Below are 24,561 nucleotides of genomic sequence, written 5' to 3' on the forward strand. Positions count from 1 at the left end.
TTTTTTCATTCTTTTTTTTTTTTTTATTCAGAAGAGGATTATTAGTTTTGGGGAGGGTGGGCTTGCATTTTAAATCAGGGAGAATAAGCTCTCCTTGAAAGAAGTGAATAGTCTTTTGATTAAAGATAGTGTTCATTTGCACAGTAACCTCATGATCCTTTTACAACAGATTGAAAAGTCATTATAGATGAGGAACTCATATATTCAGCAGGCTAGATGTAGCTTGGCATGTCTCCAGTATTTATATTTTTCTATTTTTCATACACTGTGTGGTGTTTTTTACAGTGGCAAGTTCCCTGCAAGGAGAGTTTAATATGACTGGTAGTTGACAATGTTGATAGGAATGCTTGGTGAAATTCTTCCACTAGAATGCTGTGGGTTTTTTCTAGAATACTTATTTGAACAACAAAGTGGTTGCCCTCTAGATAAGGAGAAACTATAACAGGTAATTTGGCTGAAGCAGAAGCTTTTCCCCTAAAATCCAAAATTGCAGTGAAGCTCCTGGGATACAATTATAAACTTCAGTGAAAAAACAATGGACAGTTCTCTCCATTGCAATCTTTCTTTTCCATCTATTTTTACTCTTTGAAAAAAATAAAATTAAAAATCCTTTTGAGGATATAGGATGATGAGATCCATATAATATAATATATAAGGGTGATATATGGTATTTGTAATTAGCGGGCAATGCAGAGTAGCTAGAGCAGTAGCTACTATAGGTACAACACTGTCGTGCACAGAGCTCTCTGCATGGTCATGGTTATCGGTTTACAAAGCTAAATGCTCAATTATATAAATGAGGTGAAATCAAGGGAGGGTTGGGGAGAGGAAGAGGACAGAAGTAGCAAGAGAGGCTAAAGAGAATTTATGCACCAGAATTTTTGTTTTAAAGAAAATTCATTAAAATGAAAGCTGGCAGCTGCAGGGTGAACCCTGGAAATTTAGGTCCATGTCATAGCTTGAAATTAATAACTCTCCTAAAGCAGTCAAAGCAAAGAATAACCTCTGTCATTTCCTGGAGGCTTACATTTAAAATACTGTGTATAATCTACTGTAGTTTACCCTAATTCTCAAAGGAAAAAGAGCTTGAGTTTATCATTACCATTATCCACACAACACATACATTAGCGACTCAGATGTTCTGAAGGCTGCAAATAATTAGAAAAAAAAAAAAGCTTTTAATTTATTAAAAGAACTAACATAAACTCTGTTTCCTCTTGGACATGAGCAAAAGCACTAAGGCAAAATGATCTTACCAATGGGAAAGTATTTCAGGAAAACTGAAGCTGCAGTGTCTTATTCAGCCAAGTCGTAATTGAGATACACAAAGAAAAAATATTTTTGCAAGAAAAGTTAACTAGAAGGCTTATGAAAAAAAAAAAAGAGAAGTTCCCCTTGGTCTTCGCTGAGAAAATCTCTAAGCAGTCAAGACAACTGAATTGGTTCACACTCCTGACGGTTCATGTTGTGGTGTTCTTTGCAAAACAATGTATTTGTAATGTATTATCATGGAATATATTAATATAATTTTACTGAATTATGAATAGCTGAAAAAAAATTTATTCTTCTGCACTTTGCAGGCTTTAAAGTATGTTTAATGTTTTTTCCATGAGCTTATGAATACTAATATATACGTTTTTTCTTGTGTGTCAAATCAGTAAGTGTATAGTGAATAGTTTGGAGGGTAGTATGAGGAAAAAATAAAATATATGGGGATTATACATTTGTCTTCTATTTTTATTGCCCAGTAAGGCTACTTTCGCAGATGGATTCTGCAACATATCTTTTTAGGTTTCAAAGCTACAGAATTTTGTTTATTGGCACCACAGTTTCCTTACCTGAAAAAACTAGAGAACGTTGAGTGCAAATGCATGCCTCCTACCCCATTTTGTGAGTTTACTTCATAATTTGAATCCAGTTATCTGTCTGTTTCTTCTCCGTTGGTTGTACACAGTAGTTTTCAGGGTTGCTCTTACAGAATTTTTCTCATTTGATCTCCTGTAATCTCTGTCTATCCCATCTGTTCTCCTTCATACATACCCTCTCTCTCCTGAACTGCTTATTTGTAAACATTAATTCAACTGCTGTTCCCATGATGGTGGTGCAAAAATCTGTTTCTTCTTCTACTGCTTTAAGTGATGTGGTGCATGGTATTCCCTAAGAGTTTATTATGAAATTATCATAGTGTTTTTAAGACAGAGCTGTTTTCTGTGATCTGTGCCACCTGTAACTTGCAGAACTTGCGTCTTGTCTCTGTGTGATGTAGCAGGTGATCTGGTAATTTTGGGAAGGCAGGAGACAGGCTAGTTTGGGAACACCTACATTGCGGAGAGGCAAGAAAGCACTAGGTAGCTCTTTGGTAGTAGTTTTCTGTGATACTCCATGATATTATGCTGCTTTAGCCAAACCAGGAACTATTGCCTCCCTGGGTTTAGATAGTTGCTTTATGCTTTCTGTGTAAGATTGCCTCTTGGTTCATATGGAATTTGGAAGCCTACCTGACTTTTTCCTCCATGCCTGCTGGGAGTGCTATTTCTGTCTACACTAAAAACACTAAAAAATGTGTTTGATATCACTTTGTGAATGCATCACTATCACTTGAAGTTCAACAGGTCTTTTAATCTCTCCTTTATTCTTTCCCACTCTCCAAATACTTTCTGGTGCCTTCAGGACCAACAGTGTTGCTTGTTACTCTGGACTGTATCATGGTATTGTTTCAGTTTTAATAGTAAATATAATTGTTTACATGTTGCTGGTCATTTAGGCATCATTTCCGTTAAGAGATCCATATCATTTCTATCAACATAGATATAATCTTCGTCTAAGCTCCCACTTTTCCTGTATTTTTATTAATGCATCTTTTTTTTCCTGTCCTAACAATTCTAGTTGTCCTTTCAGAATACTGCCATAGTGGTAACTTTCCAGCCCTTTACCCTCTATTTACGGTATTTATTACTGGGAGATCTACTTTTGCCTTTAAAATGGCCATCGCTTTCCCTTCTTTTATGATGTTTTTGTACTTGGGAGGGTTTCCACATGGCATATAACATTACTTTCATTTCCTTAAATACATCCTCAAAGCTTTGCATCTATGACAGACAGAGCATTGAGTGTGTTGCCAGTTAAGGGAATACAAAATAGTATCAGTTTTACCAGTCGTGCTTTGACCATTTCTTATTTGCTTCATCTTATACATAGGTTACAGAATCCTATGGGGAAGGCGGAGTTTGAAATACTCCATTTATTCTGTGATTCTGAAGTTCCCAGCAAAATGGCATATTGCAATTCCAGGAATAACTCTGTTAGACTTTGTAGGATTTTGATTTGGTGGAATAGCGTTAATCTTTGGAAGAAAAAAAAGATACTTTTTCAGCAATAGGCTTGGACTATCATAACATTGTTGGTCATGTTCGATATCTTGTGGATCTTGAACAACAAGATGTTGTTGGCTTTTTTTCTCAGTGTCATGGTTCCTACCTAAATAGGCTATTGAGCTGTAGAAGAACTTGCTCTTCAAAGTAAGTCTCCAATTTCTGTTGTCTTTACTATATGGTTCCCAACTTTCAGTGGGAGTGTTTGCTTACATTCCCCTCAAGAGAATATCCAACCAATGTTTTCAGTTTCACTTTCTTCTTGGTTTTCCACCTTCTTGGAGAAACATTAGTGTGTCCACTGTTGATGGAGATCATGGTGATTCCATAAGGACACAGAAAAGCATCTTACGTGAAGGAAAAAAAAATAAAATTTTATAATCCTGAGTATGTGATGAAGCACACAACTTAATAGCACTGACTGGAAAGAGATTCCTGCCATTAGATGAGTTTATTTTTAATATGCTTGCAAAGTCTGGAAAAGGAGTAGGCCACTGCATGCAGACTTTAACCATGTCTGACTTCAGAAGTAGTTTGTAGTAGTTTATAACCACAGACATTATAATTTGAGGGTTACTATTTTCTGAGAAACCACTAGCATTGCAGTCTGTGGCTGCATTTCCTAGATAAAATTTAGTACTGCCACCTGATCCTTGTGTGGAAACAAAAGAATTTTCCTATAAAATTGAAAACCGTCATATGGCTGGTTTTTGGTTGTTTTTCTTTTTTTAAATACTGACTGGAGTTCTTGGATATATACAGTACACTGCTTTTTTTTTCTGTCTTCCTGCACGTGTGTATATATATATAGTGATTACGTGGTTGTGATTCCTAATATATAGTTGAATATGGTTTGTCAATTGAGTACTTGAATAACTTAGTCTTTTTTTTCTATTTGGTGTTCTAATCTTTTAACTGGTGTCAAGCACATGTATTTAAAGTTCTGTAAAAGAAGCTGACTTTGTGACTATAATGTAGTGCTGTGATCAGATATTAAAAAAAAAAAAAGGGAGATGGAAGAGAAGAGTTGCACCTCAAATGGAATTTATCGAGTGCTCTTCCTCAGCTTCTTACGGGAAACTGGGTTTTCCCATTTTCTTGAATCGATTACAATCACACTAAGAGCCTCAAATAGTGCCATAGCCTTTTTAGCTAAAGGTGAAATAAGGGCCCACTTTTACTTTTTCACCCAAAATTTAAAGTAGGATAAAATCTAAAGGTAGATATAGCATAACAGGAAAGAGAAAAGAAAGAGATGAAGGCAAAATAAGCACATACACTGACAGGATGTACATGCAGTGAAGACTTTGTTAAACAGTACTAATAGGTAATATCAGAATTTAAAGTTGGTATCCTATCAGTTGGTAATCTACTGTAATGACTGACAAACACAGAGCAAAGACAGACAGTGACTTTGAGAACCCAGAGGAGACCACTTTGTGAAAGGTTGTGTAGGAGTGAAGATTCTTTTCACAGAAGGAAAACCTGATATCACTGATTAATTTGAAGGACAGGGGAAAAATACATGACTGAGTTGGCTAGGGGACTGGGTGTTGTCTAATGTTTGCTCTATGAAACCTGAAAACTGGATGGAAAAGACAAAAGAGTTTCCCAGTTCATTGATACCACAGCAAAGATGTCTTTTGATAGTCTTGAGCGGTCTGTCGTTGTTGCACAGAATCCTGTGTTTCCCCATTGTGAGCTGCAAGTAAGGGACAGTGCAAAGTAAATCAGCCACTTAAGTAATGTTGTTAGTGGTTGTAGCGTCTGTTTCTTAAGATATAACCCTGGGAAGAATGCCGTGTGTTTACTTGTACTGGTTCATTTCTCCTGAATTTAGCAAGCAGGATAATGTTTAAAGTCAGTTGAGAAACAGACATTCCAATCACGGGCCAGAGAAGCATATGATTCATACTGGCGTTTGGTTGGTGAAGTTTAATCGCCAAAAATAAGAAATGTTCTGGACTATTACCAGGAGTCTGGTAAATACAAATGTTGAGATGTAGCCTACTAAAGTACACATCTACGATCATATGAGATTGTCCAGTCTGTTGAATTCCCATTGTCATGGCAGACTGTGACTGTTGCGATAATTTTCAGATAATAACTATAGTCAATAAGTATCTGAAAGAGTGAGATTTCAGTTTCGATTTCATTATGTACCCTATATTAATTTTGTATTATGAAGTAATAAATGCTTATTTATTGTGAAGATGTATTAGTACTTCTTTTGGTTAACTAGAATATGGTAGATGAATCATGGAGTTCTTTAGGACACACCTTTAAGATCATCAAGTTCAACCATTAACCTAGTACTGCCAAGTCCACTGCTAAACCATGTCCCTAAGTGCCACATCTACATGTCTTTTAAATACCTCCAGGGGTGGGGCCTCAACCACTTCCCTGGGCAGGCCGTTCCAGTGCTTGACAGCCCTTTCAGTGAAGAAATTTTTCCTAATATGCAATCTAAACCTCTTTTGGCACAGCTTGAGGATGTTTCCTCTCATCCTGTTGCTTGTTACTTGGTAGAAGAGACTGACCCCCACCTCTCTACAACCTCCTTGCAGGTAGTTGTAGAGAGTGGTAAGGTCTCCCCTCAGCCTCCTTTTCTCCAGGCCAAATAACCCCAGCTCCCTCAGTTGCTCCTCATACAACATGTTTTCTAGACCCTTCATCAGCTTTGTTGCTCTTTGGACACTCTCCAGAATCTCAATGTCTTTCCTGTAGTGAGGGGCCCAAAACTGAACACATTATTTGAGGTGAGGCCTCATCAGTGCCGAGTACAAGGGGACAATCACTGCCCTACTCCTGCTGGCCACACTGTTCCTGACACAGGCCAGGATGCTGGTGGCCTTCTTGGCCACCTGGGCACAAATGCTGGCTCATGTTCAGCCAACAGTCGACCAACACCCCCAGGTTCTTTTCTGCCAGGCAGCTCTCCAACCACTCTTCCCCAAGCCTGTGGCGCTGCAGGAGGTTGTTGCAGGACCCAGCACTTGGCCATGTTGAACCTCATCCCACTGGCCTCAGACCATCGATCCAGCCAGTCCAGATCCCTCTGTAGAGCCTTTTTACCCTCAAGTGGCTCAACACTGGTAAAAGTCTGCACTTAGAGGGGATATTGACACTCTTTTTTTCCAAACCCTCCCTCAGCATCTGCGATGTGGTCTCAAGGGCTGTCTATTTTGCTTACCCATTTATCTTACTATGCACTGGCTCCCCAGTTCAGCTACCTCTGTGGTGCAGTAACAGGGGAGGTGAATTTTGGCCCATCATAAAAGTAATGTGACAACATTATTTACAATTTCTGAGTATTGCCGTAGTTTTCAGGGGGCTTTCTCCAATTTTCACAGGTGTATTTTTGAAGGACTGTGGATCTTTTTGCCAAAAAAGCCCAACACCCGTCCCCCTTCCAAATCATTTAACATTGTACAATTATTTTTAATGGCTGTTTTGTCGTTTTAACGTTTTCCTGTGGTTTGTTTTCAGGAATCGTTTGTTTGTGACTTCATTTTCCTGAATTGTGGAAACAAACCACTTGGCTAAATAATGCTGTGACTTATTTCATGAGTTGCTTTGGGATGCGGGGGCTCAAGTTCTAGAACAGTAACTTCTAGAGCAGGGGAAGTTGTTTCCTGAGCTGAGGCAGATAAGTTGTATTGGTGGTAACAGAGGTGTTTTGAGAAGTGGTTTCTGGCTTTCTCTTCTGTGATGCCAGAATCACGTTTGATGTAGGGTAATTCTAATTTGGGAGGTGGGTGAGTGTCCGTGGTTGCTTTTTGCTGCTGTGTACAGAATGACCCTGGCATTTCCCAAGTTTTGGAAACAAATTTATTGTCGTTAGGACTCTGGTTATCGTGACGTTAGAAAAGTCTTTATGGAAGTTCTGGACAGGCACGCGATATGGAGGAGTCTCAGGGTTGACCTCATTGCTCTCTACAGCTTCCTGAGGAGGAGAAGTGGAGAATGAGGTGCTGATCTCTGCTCCCTGGGAACCAGTGACAAGACACATGGGAATGGTTCAAAGCTGCACCAGGGGAGGAAGACTTGACATTAGGAAGCTTTTCTTTACCAAGAGGGTGGTCAAACAATGGAACTGGCTTCCTAGAGAGGTGGTTGATGCCCCAAGCCTGTCAGTGTTTGAGAGGCATTTGGACAATGCCCTTAACAACGTGCTTTAACTTTTGGGCAGCCCTCAAGTGCTCAGGCAGTTGGCCCGTATGATTGTTGTAGGTCCCTTCCAACTGGAACTATAACATTCCATTCCCACTCCATTCCCGCTCCATATTCCATTGATAGCAACTAGTACAGCCCTGCTTCTGTTGGAATGTAATACCTGTATTTCTTCCTTTTCTTCTGCTCTCAGGGAACACAGATTTAAGCTGATTCTTTCAGTCCTCTTTAGACCCTTTAGTGATCAAAGTACTGAATTTATAAATTTTCTTAAAGGTATTGCATACATTTAGGATAGCTGTCATTGAGAAAGGAGTGTGGTCATGATAAAATCATAGGAGGAAGGAAAGGAATGACTTCTATTACATTTGTGAAATACTTTTAATATTTACACTTACGTGTTTCCCTTTTTAAAAGGAAATGGTCAAGGAAGCATTAATGGAAGAGCAAAAACGAAGTGAAAAGGCAATTGAAGAAGCAGTGAAAAGGACAAGAGAGGAACTGATGGAATATATTAAAGAGCAGAAGAGGGTGAGTTACCAGTGGTTAATGGGTTTCACTGCATGCAGTGAGAAATGGGTAAAGTTTATGAATCCTGAAACTTGTCTTAAAATGCACAAGAAAAGAGAATCAGGAGTTATGTCTTCGGATTTGTCAGTCCTTTTTTCAAACAATTTGATAATATGATATATTTGTTCATGTATATTTATAGATTTTTAAGTTCATCACAAGCCAAAAAGCAGAAATGAATGCGTTGGTTGAAATTTACATTTCTTATTACAGTAACTTAAAGGTAGTGCATAAATGCAGTCTGTCAAATTCAAATTGTGATCTGAGTTCAGTTCATTGAAAGCTTTTCAGTATCAATAACAGATGCTATTTTATGCTCACAAATTAACTTTACTATGCAGTTAGCACTCACACAAAGGTTATTAACTTTATTTTCCCTTCAACCCTTATTATATGACAGCCTGAAATGTATTGATATTCTATTGACCATAACTTGTAGCCAGTGTACTGGTCTTGTTATGAAATGTTGTAGTGTTCTGAAGCTTGGTTTCAGGTATTCTGTTAATATTTTATACTTGCAGTTCAATTCCTTTATATAAAAAGTAAAAAGTAACTTAAAAGAACTGATTAATTCGCTTTCAGTAGGCGGAGAAAAAATTAACACGCTTCTCCCATTTGAGGCTCTTTATAAAAATAAAAACAAAAAAAAATTAAAAAACACTCTTTCATATGGCGGTAGCAGTCCAAGATCAAATTAATTTATTTTAGTATTCTCAGTAATGACAGTAATTTCGTGGAGGCACTTCAATAGCAACTCATCTGTCCTTAATATCTTAGATTTACATTTGCATCAGGATCGGAGGCTTTCTTCCATTTTCTTTCCACTTAAAAACAATTGGAGCTTATTACTGTTATTCCATTGTCTGACTGTTACAGAATCACAGAATCTTAGTGGTTGGAAGGGACCTCTGAGGTCATCGAGTCCAACCACAAAAAAAAACCAAAAAACAAACAAACAAACAAAAAAACCAAAAAAACACACCACACCAAACGCCCACCAAAAACACCGCACCCACCAACTAAACCCCACACTGAACACCTCGCCACAAACCAATAACCTTGGGCACTAGAGCATGCCCTGAAGAGCCATGTCTATACGTTTCTTAAATACCTCCAGGGATGGTGACTCCACCACCTCCCTGGGCAGGCTGTTCCAGTGCCTGACCACTCTCTCAGTAAAGTAATTCTTCCTAATATCTAATCTAAACCTCCCCTGCCCCAACTTCAGACCATTTCCTCTGGTCTTGTCGTTCGTCCTTTGGGAGAAGAGGCCAACCCCCACCTCTCTACAACCTCTTTTCAGGGAGTTGTAGAGGGCAATGAGGTCTCCCCTCAGCCTCCTCTTCTCCAAACTAAACGTGCCCAGTTCCCTCAGCCTCTCCTCATAGGACTTGTTCTCCAGGCCCCTCCCCAGCTTGGTGGCTCTCCTCTGGACACGCTCCAGCACTTCAATGTCTTTCCTGCAGTGAGGGGTCCAAAACTGAACACAGCCCTCGAGGTGAGGCCTCACCAGTGCCCAGTACAGAGGCACCATCACTGCCCTACTCCTGCTGGCCACGCTATTCTTGATACGAGCCAGGATGCCATTGGCCCTCTTGGCCACCTGGGCCAAGTCTGTCTTGTTTTTGTGAAGTTTTCACAAATCAGTGAAACAATGAAATATCTTCAAAGATTCAAAATCCTCTTTGGTTTAACTGGTGGGAGCATCATTTCCATTCATTCCATAGAGTTCTTGAATATCAAAGTATTTGTCGACTTTTTTCCCTTGATGATCAATTGACGTGTATTTTCATTCATTAAAAAAAAATCATATGTAAAGACATCTAGTTCTTTTCTGGCATATGATTTATAAATTGGTCTGTATTTAAGCTGAGAGTGGAAGAAGTTTTTTAACTCCAAATCATTTGGCATAACAGCTTTTATATGATTACATAAGAGTCAGGGAAAATGGACCTTGGTCAAAGCCCATGCACCTGTCAGAGTAATAAATATACTTTATGAACTATATTAAAAAGTAACAGCTTACAGAAGGAATTCTTAGAAAGAACTCAGTGAAAATGCCTTGCTTTCCTGGCTGAGATTCAGTGATGGTTTTTTTTTATCTTTGAGTGATGGGAGGTGTCCCAGTTACACACTTGCAAAGGTAGCGTACACCGTATATGTTTCATCATTGTTTTGAAAACCTTCAAACCACAGGACATGAGCACAACAGTATTTTTACTTGGTTAGCAGTGGTTAAAGAGCTTTGGGAAAAGACTCAGATTCTTATCCAGCTTATTTTGTAATAGTACAAAGAACATTTCGTCCCTCGTGGTAAATGTAGGATATACCAGTTTTCAAAGTAGCTTGTGACTTAGTCATTTATTCCATTAAATCTTTCTTTTAATAAAAGTATAATAGTTGTTATCTCAGTTGAAGAAAATCAATTGCCTGTTTGGCTGGTTTCATATTTGCTACAAGTATTTTAAAATATTAATGAGCATTTACAGTTGTATTCATGCTTGGATTCTTAGAATTTCTGTAACAGTTTATAAAAGTTAGATCTGGCAATCCCACAAGTTTTTCAGTAGGATATAAATGTAGTCCAGCATTGTACTGTACTGTATGTAATACTAAACATTTACTTCCAGTTAGAAAGAATTGATTATGAATGAGTATTTTTAAAAATAGATTGATGTGATAATTATTTTTAGAAGTCAGTTGTGTCAACGTAACATATATATTGAAAGTACACCATAGAAATCTCCTGTTGCAGTTGCAAAACCAACTTTCAGTTATATTCTAGCTATACTAAATAGTGCTAAAATAGTGGTTAATTTTAAGAGCCAAGACACTATATGATTTAAGTGTTCAGGGACTTACCAACCATGAATCCAGCATATCAGATACATGTGTATTTTTTAACAGTCTCTTATCGTACGGTATATATGTGTGGGATTATTTGAATTAATAGAAAGTTACTTAATAAAAAGCAAGTAATTGATGTTCCTTTGTCCTTACACAGCACTTTTCCACCCTTTTCTTTCCTGATCAGTAATCTTTCAGTGGTAATTCTCTAGAACTGAGGAAACTAAATTTCCTGCCTTTGATAAAATTATTATCTAAATAATTTATTTTCATAAGCATATATTTTTTCCGTACCTGCATTGTTAATAGATCCATCATATTTCAACGCCTTTCACAGATAAATAGCTGAGTTAAACTAGTAGTTTTACATATACTATGTTTGACATAGTTATGTACAAATGAGTCATATTCAGTATCAGTGAAGCAAAAAGTGATTTATAGTCTCGTTGTTCATAATATGCGCAAACAAGCAAACTTTAATGTAGTTATTTTTTAATAGTAAAAATGAGAGGCTAGTTAGATTAAAATTAAGAGGAAGAAATGGAAAGTAATGCAAAAATATGATCATGCTAAAATGCCCAACATAAGAACAAATGTAACTTGCTCTGTATTCAAGCCAAACAGAGTCTCTAAAGTTGTGTTGGCAATTAAAGGACATCTTTGATTAAAGGACACTGCAAACTAAAGCAACAACAAAAAGAAACTGTGACGGCAACATATTTTTTCACACCATAAATGAAAGATAAGCAATGCATTGAGGTTGTGTCTTTTTCATACTTCAAATCTAATCCCAAGTTTTTAAAGATATATAGCACTATATTGGCAACAGTTCAACTTATGTGCTGCACTCTTAATTTTCTCTTTGCTATGTTATATGAAGAATTTTATACTAGATTTTTAAATTTTTTTTAATGTTGCCACAGATAACGTCTTAAGAATTTGGATAGCTAAGATGTGAAGGAAATTTCAGTAGGGAATTTGACTTTATTATTTCATAATTATTTCCTAACCACCATCATTCTGCTGCATGCTTCAAAACTCAAACAGAATAAGACTGTCACGTCTGTTCAAAGACATATATAGCTATGAAACTTGTGGAGGCTTATATAAACTTTCGTAACACCTTGAAGAACTCTTCCTAGTCGAATTTGAATACACTTGTTTAGGCTCTGAGCCAGACTTGCTTTCTCCAGCAAAGGTACATACACATTATGTCCAGAAAATTATCTTTATTAATTGCCTAAGGTGGAATGGACCTTGTACTATTGGTAGGTACTTGTTTGCATGTAAGTATCAGAAGGTCTGACACTTACTTGCTAAACCTTCCTGCTAGTGGGGTGCGAAATGAGAGGAGAGAGGTCAAGTGTAGCACAAGGGTAAAAAGGAGATAGGCACTGAAGTATGATTAAATGGCAAGCCGCAACTTTCCATTTTGTCATAAAAGTAAATTTTGTTCTTGGTTTGTATCCAGTGCATGGATACAGCACGCTATTGTGTGCCACCCATATCCATGGGGTACAGCTGGAGAAGGGAAGCAAAATCCTTGAGTTTGGTTAGAGTGAATAAAGAATAAGGAAGCACTTGTCCATGAGTATCCAATGTCTGTTCATTTTGATGTGAGCTCAAGGTTCACAAACTCATCTATCAGTATTGTCTTCTGTTGCCTGATGTTCGTAATCCTGTGATCTCTGGCACTGTGTGGTGGTCTCCGGTCGTCTGATGGCTCAGAAAACTTGCAGTAGTGTGACAAGCCCCAGCACATTAACTGCCCAAGATATGATAGATCAGATAGGCCAGCCATTAAGGCTCACTGTGCCTGTGCTACTGATGGGACTGGGAAGCATTTAACAGCTTTTTGCAGTAATTCTTTAAAAATTCTAGCATTTGGTTTTATAGAATCACAGAATCTTCTAGGTTGGAAGGGACCTTAAAGATCATCTTGTCCAACCGTCAACCTCACTTTGACAAAAAGAGACACCCACACAACAAACAAGAAGCATCACCATCACTAAACCATACCTCCCAGCACTACATCAACCCATCTTTTGAACACCTCCAGGGATGGGGCCTCAACCACCTCCCTGGGCAGCCCATTCCAATGGCTGATAACACTTTCAGTGAAAAATTTTTTCCTAATATCCAGCCTGAACCTCCCCTGGCGTAACTTGAGGCCATTTCCTCTCATCCTGTCGCCTGTGACTTGGCAGAAGAGACCGACCCCCACCTCTCTACCCCCTCCTTTCAGGGAGCTGTAGAGAGCAATAAGGTCTCCCCTCAGCCTCCTCTTCCCCAGACTGAACACCCCCAGCTCCCTCAGCCTCTCCTCATAAGACTTGTGCTCCAGACCCCTCACCATCTTTGTTGCCCTTCTCTGGACCCGCTCCAGCACCTCAATGTCCCTCTTGTGGTGGGGGGCCCAAAACTGGACACAGTACTCGAGGTGGGGCCTCACCAGTGCCCAGTACAGGGGGATGATCACCTCTCGGGCCCTACTCGCCACTCTGTTCCTGACACAGGCCAGGATACCATTGGCCTTCTTGGCCACCTGGGCACACTGCTGGCTCCTGTTCATCCCACAGGCCACCAACACCCCCAGGTCCTTTTCTGCCAGGCAGCTCCAGCCACTCTGCCCCCAGCCTGTGGCGCTGCAGGGGGTTGGTGGGACCCAAGTGCAGGACCTGGCACTTGGCCTTGTTGTGGGCCCGTTAGTCTCGGCCCATCAATCCAGCCTATACTGAATGTAGGTGAGGGGGTTCCCCATTACTAGGTGGAAGAGCTCTGGGGTTTTTTAGGGGTTAACAGTTTTGTTTCGCTAATACATCGTGCCAATGTGGCAGCATACATTTGCATGTCTCTATGTCGGCTCTTACATGTACGTGTGTGTATACATTCATGTTTGTATTTATTAGCTGGAGATCAGGGCAAGAAGTAGACTTTAATGGCGTGTAAACTGTGGCTGAGCATTGCAGTTCCCAAACTGTGATCCTTGGACTCAGAGACAGAGGCATGGCAGTCCCCTGTGTATCAGCCACCTGTAGAACTCTATTGCTTTTGTAATCCTTTGGGTTAAAGACTGGATTAATGGGTACACGATGCTCTGTTAGGAATATAAAGACAGGCTAGGCCCATCCCTGTTCCAGTTTTTATGGATTTCATGTGGGGCTTTGGCCTATTCACTGAACGCCTTGCTTCAGCTTGCTAGTGCTGAATCGAGTGAATATAAGCATAGCCTTGTCCCAAAGTGCCAGTTTTGCAAGCAATTCCAAGGAACTTTTCACGTTTATTGTTTGTTTCTGCGTGCAATGGAATAATGAGATTGACTGAAATTTTGGAGGTATGTTAAAAGCATTCCAAACATGTGAGTGGAAGAACAAAGGAATTATGTTAGCTTCCCGTGAAGAGTAATGTTTGGACAACACCTTTGCCCTGGTTGTTTGCTTACACTCTATCTCATTTCACTGATCCAAGACCAATGAAGAAATCAAGTTGCAGCCTGTACCAGAGGCATCAGTCCATGAAGCTGTAGACTGGAAGACAGGAATTGATATAAGGTAGTAAAAGTAAATTTTCAGAATCCATTAGTCTGAGAGAAGTTTCTATCACCGTCTCTCGTTAGTCTTTCATCAGTGAGAACTGAAGCAAGAATGCAGAGCTTAGCCATACCACCACAACAATTGCCCCAGCAATTTAGTAGTTATTGACTAAAATATGATATTTCACAAGTCTGGGATTTGTTTAAAAAAGATGCAGTGGTGGTTCTGGGGGTTCTGTTCATTCTGTGTCGGATTCTCAGATTTTGCACATTGGCTTCTGAAACTTTAAATCTAGTTATAACTAGATTTTCTAGAATAGGAAGGGTATAAGACTGGAAAGGACCTTTTGGGTTATTGAACTAATCTTTTGCTGTTGTGTGTAATTCCTTTTCGAAGAGGTCATAAAAGTATCATTTTGAAGACTTAGAGTAATCTTTTTCCAATTCATGGCATGAGCTGTGTTTAGGAATCAGTCAGCTCGTGCCGTTCAGATGGAGATGCTGTAGGGGCTGGAGTGATCCTTGAGAGTGTGGGCCTTTTTTTTGCCTAATGTATTTTCAAGCCTAGTCCTCTTGTAACAAGGTCAACCGCTACTAACTTCTGCTTCTTTATTGCTTTCTTCACTGGAGGGTCATTGAGTCCTAGCAGTGCAGTTATTTTCCCAACGGTTGGTATTACTGTCTATTGTATATATCTGTAAAAGTTATTGGCAGACAAACTAATACTGTAGTAATAATTTTATGCTAGTTTGTTCTGCATCCATAACAGAGCAATTAAAATGTGGTCACAAAGTTGAGATGTTTTTGCCCTTCTGAGTTTTGTTCTTTTCTGTAATGTGACCTTAGTGTAATTGTTCATTATTTTTGCATATGGAATTGTTTGGATTTTTTTTTTTTTTTGTAATCATCAATAAAGAGTTTTATGACACTTTTTGCTTAGGGAGCTTTATCAATTACCCCTTTAAACAGTAAAAGTCCCATTTGATTTCAGTGGGAATACAAGTGCCCAAAAAATGTCAGCCTTGTCCTGGAATGTAGAACTTGAATTTAATTTCTCTAGTTATTTTACAGGAATTCTTACTCTTTCAGTTATCTGTTTTGGGGTTTTTACTGCGGGGTCATTTGACATTTTAAATAATTTAATTACTTGGATTTTTTTTTTCTCTTGATGGTTACTTATTCATACTAGATTTTGTGCAAGAAATTTATGCACTGCTTTCTCTTTATGCTTAATTTTTTTCCATTCCTGTGGTTGACTTTTTAATGTCTACAGTACTGTGCATTTTGTGTTTTAAAATAATTTTTTCCAGTAGTGTCAAATAAATAACTGAACTGGGTTCTGAAAGGGTGACTTAATTTGGAATAGATTAGATCCAGGGCGAACTGAAATATCATCTTGCTGCAGAAATTTTTATTTCCTATAGTTTTTTTTATTTCCTTATTGACATCTTTTTTACCAACTTTTCATGTATAAAGTTTATGAAACTTTTTTTTTAATTATCCCAAGAGGAGAAGTAGATTCTAAAATATTTTTCCTACTTCCAAAACACTCTTGTTAGGCTATGTAAATGGGATTTACTTCGAAAAAAACAACTCTGTAAACCTGTGTTTGGGAGGATTACCATAAGTGTTCCTATGAATTCAATAATTTTATTCTCTATATATTCTGTGTATTTTCAGTGGAAGACACAGACCCATAGATGAATTAAATGAGCAGATGCACTTGATATTATTCCAAGTTGTCAGCCTCACTGCTCTCTTCTTTTTTGGTCAGCAGCTGCAGCAAAAAGTAGAGCTTGCTGTAGTTATTCCTGGTTGGTTCCCTGTTCATGCTACCTGTGCTGTGGGTCCCACAGGCTGTGTAGCTGTCATGTGTTACACTATTATTTTTTTTTTGGTGGAAACTAATGAGGGTTTTTTTAAGGTAAAAAAATACCTCACAAGAACCATCTTCAAAATTACTTTAATTGTAACTTTAGTGCCACAACTGAAAAAATGCAGTTCCTTTCTGAGATGCCAAAGTTGCAGAGAAGGCAGCCTTACTCAGAGGAAAATATACAGTGCTACACTGAGCTTTCCTTAGTAAGAAAAAGAAAATAATGTACAGATCAGTAAAATTGTTTTATTATGACAACAGGAGGTGGACTCATGGAATATTTATGCTCCCAAAGCATTTCTTCCCCCTGGAGAGCAGTCAAAGAATCTGCTCTTCTAGGCACCTAACTCAGGACATCAGATCATTTAAATGTTATCAATTTCAAGCTGCTGTGAAATATTGAATTAAGCAAGTATATGTCTTGTATGTCAGAGGAGACATCGATACAAACATGGATGCTACCCGGAGAGTTCAGGCTGAGCTTTGGTTCCTCCTAATCTCTGCCACTCTTGCATGAGAAAGCTGAAGAATATCACCGTCATATTTGCTTCCTACCTCTTTTGTGTGTGCCTGCCCCTCCGCCGGTGGCTGCCTCAGAGCAAGGAATGTCTCTCAAATCCTACACCACCAGCCTCATCAGTGAAGATGTAGAGCTGGGAAAGGAAGAATTTAGCTTGTATACTGTGCAGCAGTTGGCCACACTTTTGACTCACGCTGAAAGTAAGACAAGTCGCCTTCCAGTCTCCTGTTATTCCTTCACTTACGTTCAGTAAGTGAAAAATAGGCAAACTGAGAGAAATCGTGTAGCGTTTTGAGTTGTTTTTATAAATGCATTTCACTTTTAGTCAACCTTAGAGCTACTTGCAAGTAGATATTAAAGTTTCAGGCAGAAATGTGATTTTTCATGTTGACTCTGCCCTTGTAAGATATCCAGAAACTGTGTGAGGCTGAAGTCAATAAAAGTAAAAACCAAAATAGTTCCAGGTGTCTTATAAAAATTCTAATGATCAAAGCAGTTAATTGGTCACTACTGTACTTCAAACTAAGATCTGTTTTCAATTATTTGTTGTTAGAAAGGTCAGGAAATTCCTTGCTTCATATTTTTTTCAGACTTGGACAGTGTTCAGGCTGCTTCTACATAATCTGCAAATGTCGTTTGCCTTTTGTTAAAAACTAGGCATTGTTAACTCTTAAAATCACACAAATGTTAGGAATTTTTGTGGAATGGAGGTCAACAAAAGTATCTGTTGTCCAAATGCAGTATTTTTATTGTCAGTGCTACAGATTGGAAGTTGTTTATAAATCTCATAGTTCCGTAATTTACTGCCTATTCATTGCTATTGAGTGCTTCAAAAAACATTCATTCAATACATTCGAGTTTGCATGTTTATAGCAGACAAAAATGCAGTACTGCAATATTGTCCCAATTATTTATGTACTTTTTAGTTTATGTGACCGCTAGCTGTACACAGAAAAAAAATGAATTCCTGTAGTTGGCATACACAGGGGAAAGTAAGCCACAAGAGAGAATGTTTTCTACCAAATAAATCTTGCGCTGAATAGGTTATTTAAGGAAATTTTCTAAATGACAAAGATTTACTTCATGAGATAAGTACTTAGAGTAAGCATTTCTTGTATTTGTAGCTCCTGAACTACTACCAGCCAGCAAGAAAACTTTAATTTTTTCCTATTTACATTGACATACGTCTTCCTTCAGGAAAATTAACTGCTAGTCTTCTGACAATAAAACTATTAAGCAGTCAGATTTTGTCTGCCAAGTTGTACACGGGTCTCATTGGCTTTAAAGGGAATATTTTGGCCGACAAGGGAAAGTTTACGTGTTAGGACTGGAGGAATGATTTGAATGACAAACTTGTTTTTATGCAGCCCATGTTTCCCTGAAAGACACTTGTCACAAATGCGCTCCCACCCCAATCCAAGGGACAGAAGCTGTGAGCAAAGATACAACCATTGTCATGGAACTCACTGGACTACTGTGTGTTCCCATATGATTTGTGCAGCTGTGCTTCATAACCTTTAGAAGAAAGCATAACTAAACATTGCGTTTCCCTGACTAATATTTACCAAAATGTAAGTGCACACTTCAGAATTGCAAATATCCAAAAGAGGTATTTTTTGAGTTTCGTATTCAATGGATCATTTTTTTCCCATATCATGGAAACTAAGGACCTATTTCAACAACAGGATTTGATTTATATTTATTAATCACTGGCAAGCTGGTGTAAGCCATCTCTCTCCTACTGTAAAGTGAAGAGAAAGCTGGCAAGTTTCTCTCTTGGCTTTGTATAGAGAAATTATTCCTTTAGTTTGGTAATAATGCAATTACTTTTGGAAACTAGAATTCCAGGGCCGTTTCCTGCTTCCCTGACCAGGTGCTTTCTGTGCAGTTTTGTCCAGCCAGCAGGATGCGTGGGAGGTTACCTCTCTGGGGTTTGGGACAGTCAGCTTAGCTATTTACCACGTAACTAGAAGAACTGGAAATATTTTTGCTCGTTTCTGAAAAGGACATGGAATATTTGGAAAATACAAGAGTTTACCCTATTAACACATTTATAGAGGGTCAGCTCATCTTGGACTGTACTTTAAAGTGCAAGTCATACACTTTCCCAGTTTCAGTGGGATTATTCTGGAAAGAAACAAGTATTTAACATTTGGAGAGGGAATTGTGCATTTCATTCTGTGCACAGAATTGGAGTCGCAATGCTTTTTAAGGGAAGAAAAATAGTGATCAAGTTATACCCGGGACAGCAGGATATATCTATGAGTAAATCGGATTAACACACCTAATTTCCTGCATGGCCAGTCTTCTGTAGTGGGTTTATTTTTAATAATGTACTAGATTTTGGGAGTGTATTTTGTATCTTTATTTTGTCTGAAGAAAACAACTAGGCTTCGTTTTGGCCTTCTGAGTATTCTTCTCTCTGGTACGCTGTTTTTTGGGTTTGGTTATGGTAAGAAATCCCATTCCAATTTGTTTTTTTAAGTTCCCTGTGTTACATTTCATAATTACATATAGTCATACAGTTTTGATTTACCATGCATGCACTTGTAGAACTGATTTATTTATCTATTTTACCTTTGATTTTGTAGATCAGCTATAAAGCCCATAAAATCTATCTTGATTTTTTCCTAATATATGAAGTATTTTCTTTGCAGTGTTCACAGAGAATATCTTTATTATATTCTTTCAAAACAGAAATACATGGGTGGCTGGATATTCTTCAAAGCTATCTACCTTCTCAGCTCCCATCAGCTGGCTATTATTTGAGTCATATGCTTATAAAAGAGAGTGTAATAGTAGTTTATGTTTCATAGTTGTTGTTTGCATTCTTCAATATTTTAAGAGAAAATTTTGTGTTTAAAAACGAGTATCTTGCATTAAATTATTCAAGGTAAAGACTGCAAAAGAATGCTTGGAGCTCAGGGTAAATGTTCATTTCAATTAGATTTATCCACCCTGTTGAAGACAGGCAGAAAATTCTTTTGGGTTGCTCAAATTGTCTGAGGAACTGTGTAATTCAGTCCTAAAGGCTGGCCATGTGAGAACATATGTGTACCTCTACATTGTTGCTCTGTTATCCATCAAAACTGCCACAGAAAATGGTCAATGAAGTTTTTCTTAAACAAATCAGACTAAAAGTTCTCCCTTTACATAATAACATTATAATAATATAAAATAATATTTTAGTCCTTTACAATATTGGCAAAAATGCCGTAGTTCGCTTATAGGTCATGTAGTCTTCATAAGGACCTTTTTCATATGTAGTCTTCATAAGGACCTTTTTCGATTAAGAATTAGGTCAAATTAATGGGGAAGATTAGCACAGTAGAAGAGAAATAAGAAATCTGCCAGATAGCTGAAATTGGCTGTGATTATAAAAAGTCATTGGAAAACAGTATTATTACCAGAGAACACCTCTAAGCATCACTTTAATAGAAAACAGAAATGGCTTTTTTTGGCCCCTCTTATCAGATAGAAAAGTCTGTGGTTTTTTCTGGGTATTTCTTTTGATGATTTTTAATCTTCTACTTTCAAAGGTGCCATTATCTCTGTAGAAAAAGCTATATATGTAATTGGTGTTTCTGCCACTGAGGAAATGTCACAAGGCTGGAACCATTTTCCTCTTACCCATACATCAATCTTCAAGCTTATTATCGTAGTTGTGGCACATTGCAATTAAAGGAATTTTTATAGCGTTTTGGCTTTCTATCCAAGTAAGAGTTGACATAGAGTTCAGCTAGTGCTTATCTATATTTTTTTCTTTCCTGAAATTATTAAATTGGTTGCCTTCTAGACATCTAAGTAACAGCTCTCAGCTTTATTTAGCTGACAATTCCTTGGCCTTCTCTCATTGACTGCACCTTTGCTCTTCTCACTGTGCTTCTATATATGCATGATGGTATCTACTTTTGTCATACACCTATTGGCAGTAACCATTGCAACTCAGCAGAATCTCCTCTTGAAACCTGAATCCTAATGGAGCTTTAAACCCATGATGATTAAACTGTAAAAGCTCAGATTCTTGGGGTGGTCATGTTTAGATTGTAAATTTTTTTTTTTTTTTACTTTATTTATATTCTCTAAAATTCTCAAGTGTGCCCATCCACTTTTTAACTAAACTTGCAGAATCATTCACTATTTCTAATAAAGTATATATTTATACAACTAACTGGCATTATGATGAGTGGAAGTAAAAGAAGAAACCCTTTGCCTGTTTTTCAGAAATGTATTGCATGTGAGTGTAAAATGTTGTGGTTTGAAAGGTTTCTGAAATACCTACTGTCTTGGATTGAATGGAAAATAGCTGTTACCATAATCTACTATAATAACTTCAGTAACTAGACTGTACACACATAATCTGCAGATTTTCAAAATATGTAGTTGACTTTATGGTCCCAAGAGGAGTGCTGGTGTGGTTCGTGTTGAGTACTGATGTGCTCGCGTGATTGAAAGGTGTTTGCGTTTGCAGTCAATCCTCACTCTGCCTTCTTTCCAGTTCCTTTAGGAAAAGCATGACAAGCACACAGCGTCTGCTTATCCAATGCTTTTAGACCAAAATTGAAGAAGTTTGCAAATAAAGGTGGGGGGTTCCTACACAGTGAGGTAGACTAGGCCACGAATCAGCAGCTAATTGATCGCACTTTGCCATTCATATTGCCGATCTGATTTTAATGATTCCTTTTCAAAATAAATTAAAAAAAAATGTCTTGGAATTCACATAGTATACTGGGTAGAGGTGTAGAGTATATCATAATCTCATATTCTTCAAGTGAACACTGTGCATTAGCAGTGGAACATTTCCTAATAGAAGTCCTGGCACACCCTTCCCTCTGTCTCCTTGGTATACCGGTAACTTCCCGTTCTTCAAATTTACCATTTCTCCGGTGGCCGGTGAGCTGTCTTTAATCACTGCTTTGAGTCACAGTCTAGTCTTTGAGTCAGATTAATTTGCAGCCCGATTTCCAGCTGGGAGAATGGTGTTGGAGCAGTGGAGATACAATCCGCTCCATACATCCCGCGTAGATCCAGGCTGCAGTTTCCCATGTAGGGGATAGTTCCGATGTATCAGGTGACATTACAGAAGTTGGGGGTAGGATAGGCAGGGCTGACCATTCCCTTCTTGGGGAAGACATCCCAATTCCCTACCTGGGACAGATGTATCTTACATTTTATCTGGTACTCTGAATCCACCTACATGGTGAGATTACAGGAGGCTACCGCTAGAATCTCACAAGAGAGAGAGAAAAACTGATAGCTGGAGCAGCAGACTCTCACCTTGAACGCAGTGTGTTTATTAGAAGAAGATGGGAATAAAAGAGAGAACTTTAAAAAATGCTAGTTTGAAATGTTTCATTAGCAGTGTTATGGTGATAATATATCTTATCAGTGTGAATAGGAAGAATTCTGCTTGAAAAACCTGTATTACAAATTGATGATTTTCATTTATTGATCCATTTGTGTTGTCACTTGCAAAATGATGCATTAAAACCAGATAATTTCTTTTTTAACTCCTGTAGGTAAAACTTATGCCCTTCAGCATTAGGCAGTTATTATCAGAATTTTGATATATATTATTTTTTTACAAGTGTGCTTGATTTCAAGTGTCAAGTGCAGCTTTCTTCTGAAAGTGTATTATTTGAAGACAAGTGCAAGTGGGAGAGGTTATGAAAATCAGTTTCTTTTAAGTTAATAATCTCAAATGAGGGATTTATTTTTTTTTTTAATACTTGCTATATTTTAATATGACTTAAAACAAAATAGGGTGTCATTACCATTCTTGTTCCTGAATGTTTGGCTTGGCATTTGATGCAAGGCCTCAATTGCAGGCTGAAGTGCCAGCAGCTGAAGCTGAAAACAAGACTGCGGTGGGCAAACTCAAGGTTTAATTTCAGAAAGAGTGTTTATATTTTCCCTGGGGCCACATTAATGAGAGTCCAAACCCTAAATGTTACCACCAACACATTTTAACAGACCAGTTTCCCAGTATTTAAAGCGTGGTGTCACCTTGCGTATTTTCTTTTAACTTTTTCCCCTTCTTCTGACTTTAAAAGAAAAGCAATAAAGCTGTATCATTTTTGGCTGAATTCAACGTCATGTTTGGGGAACACAAAGTTCTGTGTAATGCAACAAAGTTGCATTTAAAAACATTTAATCCTATCTTCCATTTCTGTATCAACTATTTTAATAATTCAGCTTTGAATTACCAGCGCAGGACTTCGTGTTACTACAAAACACACCGCCATCTGGCATGTCCATATGTGTTATAGGGGCCCACGTATTGATGTCCTGAATCAGCCTGATGTCAGAACATCTGTACCATGCCTACGATGAACTTGTGACCAACAGGTCAGTGCCAAGAGAGACAGTAGTGATGGGGTCATGGAGAGTTCCTTAGCTCAGTTTCCTGCTCCTTCAGCTGGACCTGTTTTGTGGCTTTAATAGGATTAAAGAAACATTTACATTGAGGCTTTAGGAGCATTTTCACACTGCTCCTTTACCCAACTCAAAGAGCAGTATAAATCCAAAGGATTAAGTATGGGATTTATGTAAAGTTGTAGTGTAAGATGAGTTGATGCACCTGGCTCTCCATTTTCTCCTCTGTGAATAAGGCACACTGAAGCAGTGTACTGCATGTGATACAGAAGGGAGCTTGGCATTCTTTCCTGAACTTTTAAGTTTCCATAAACTTTGAAATTATTCTTTCTAAATATTAAAATGAAACGGTAGTTTCTGATGGAGGAATGTAGTTTTTTAATCTATAGATCCTACTCGACATTTTTTTCAGAGGGGCTTATGGCATTTTGCTGCCACTTCTCAATTCTGAAATATCATGCATTTAAGAGAATTTTTAATTTCCTGGAAATTATAGTACTCTGTCTTTAAAAACAGAAAGGAGAAAAAATACAATTCTCAGCCACTTACTTAGGTTCATTAAAATCCAAAGGAAATTGTTAAATAACCAAAATTATAATTTTCAAACTCCTTGCATAATCATTTATGCTGATGAAAGCAATTTAGTTGAAACTACATACTTAACCTATTGTATGTTTTTTGCAATTACTTTAGAGTCAAATTGCTAGAGCTTGAAATTCTTTACTTAAGTTAAAACTGGTTCATATATCCTTCTGTGCCTCAGTGTATAAATCTACAAAGACCGAGATTATGCTTCTACTCTTTTGTCAGGCGAGATTCCAGTTGAAACTGAAATCAAGTGGTGTTATTGCTGAGAAAATACTGTGCTATCAAAGCCAAAAGGGGGAAAAATAACAGGAGGAATTATAATGTTCAACAGTATGATGACTGGTTCCTACTTTTTCAAAACTACTCTTGTAATGTAGATATATTGTGTTTTTAATCCAGTGCGCATCATTATAATTTCTATCAGAGGTATGTCAGCTTTGGAGTCGGTCTGCAATCACACAGTCAGTCATCTGGCTCTGTGGATATTAGGATAGATTTGCAGTGTAGGATGTACTAATGTCCCCCAGATGTGTCCATCAGTGGATAGTGATGGTGTTTTTCACATCACCAGGTGATTAAGCAACACCAGAGGTCCAGGGAAACGCAACATTGGTCACACAGGGTCCTTCTATCCTGCGAGTATTTGATAAGGAAGCAGAAGAGACTTCCATATTTCTTTCTGTTGTCCTCTAGGAAAGCTGTGTGTGAC

General features: G+C 38.0%; 1 protein-coding gene across 1 annotated transcript in view; it reads left to right on the plus strand.

Moving 5' to 3' along the window:
* Window positions 1–24,561, plus strand: part of CCDC91 (coiled-coil domain containing 91) — a gene marked incomplete at its 5' end in the record, with an annotated part of 112,934 nt that overhangs the window by 69,398 nt on the left and 18,975 nt on the right. Inside the window, one exon of the mRNA XM_014961910.1 lies at window positions 7,962–8,075. Within this exon, the coding sequence (XP_014817396.1) occupies window positions 7,962–8,075 (114 nt within the window). The remainder of the gene's footprint in view (window positions 1–7,961; window positions 8,076–24,561) is intronic.

The sequence above is a fragment of the Calidris pugnax genome, unplaced genomic scaffold, assembly GCF_001431845.1.
Source record: "Calidris pugnax isolate Ruff unplaced genomic scaffold, ASM143184v1 scaffold704, whole genome shotgun sequence".
Lineage (NCBI taxonomy): Eukaryota > Metazoa > Chordata > Aves > Charadriiformes > Scolopacidae > Calidris > Calidris pugnax.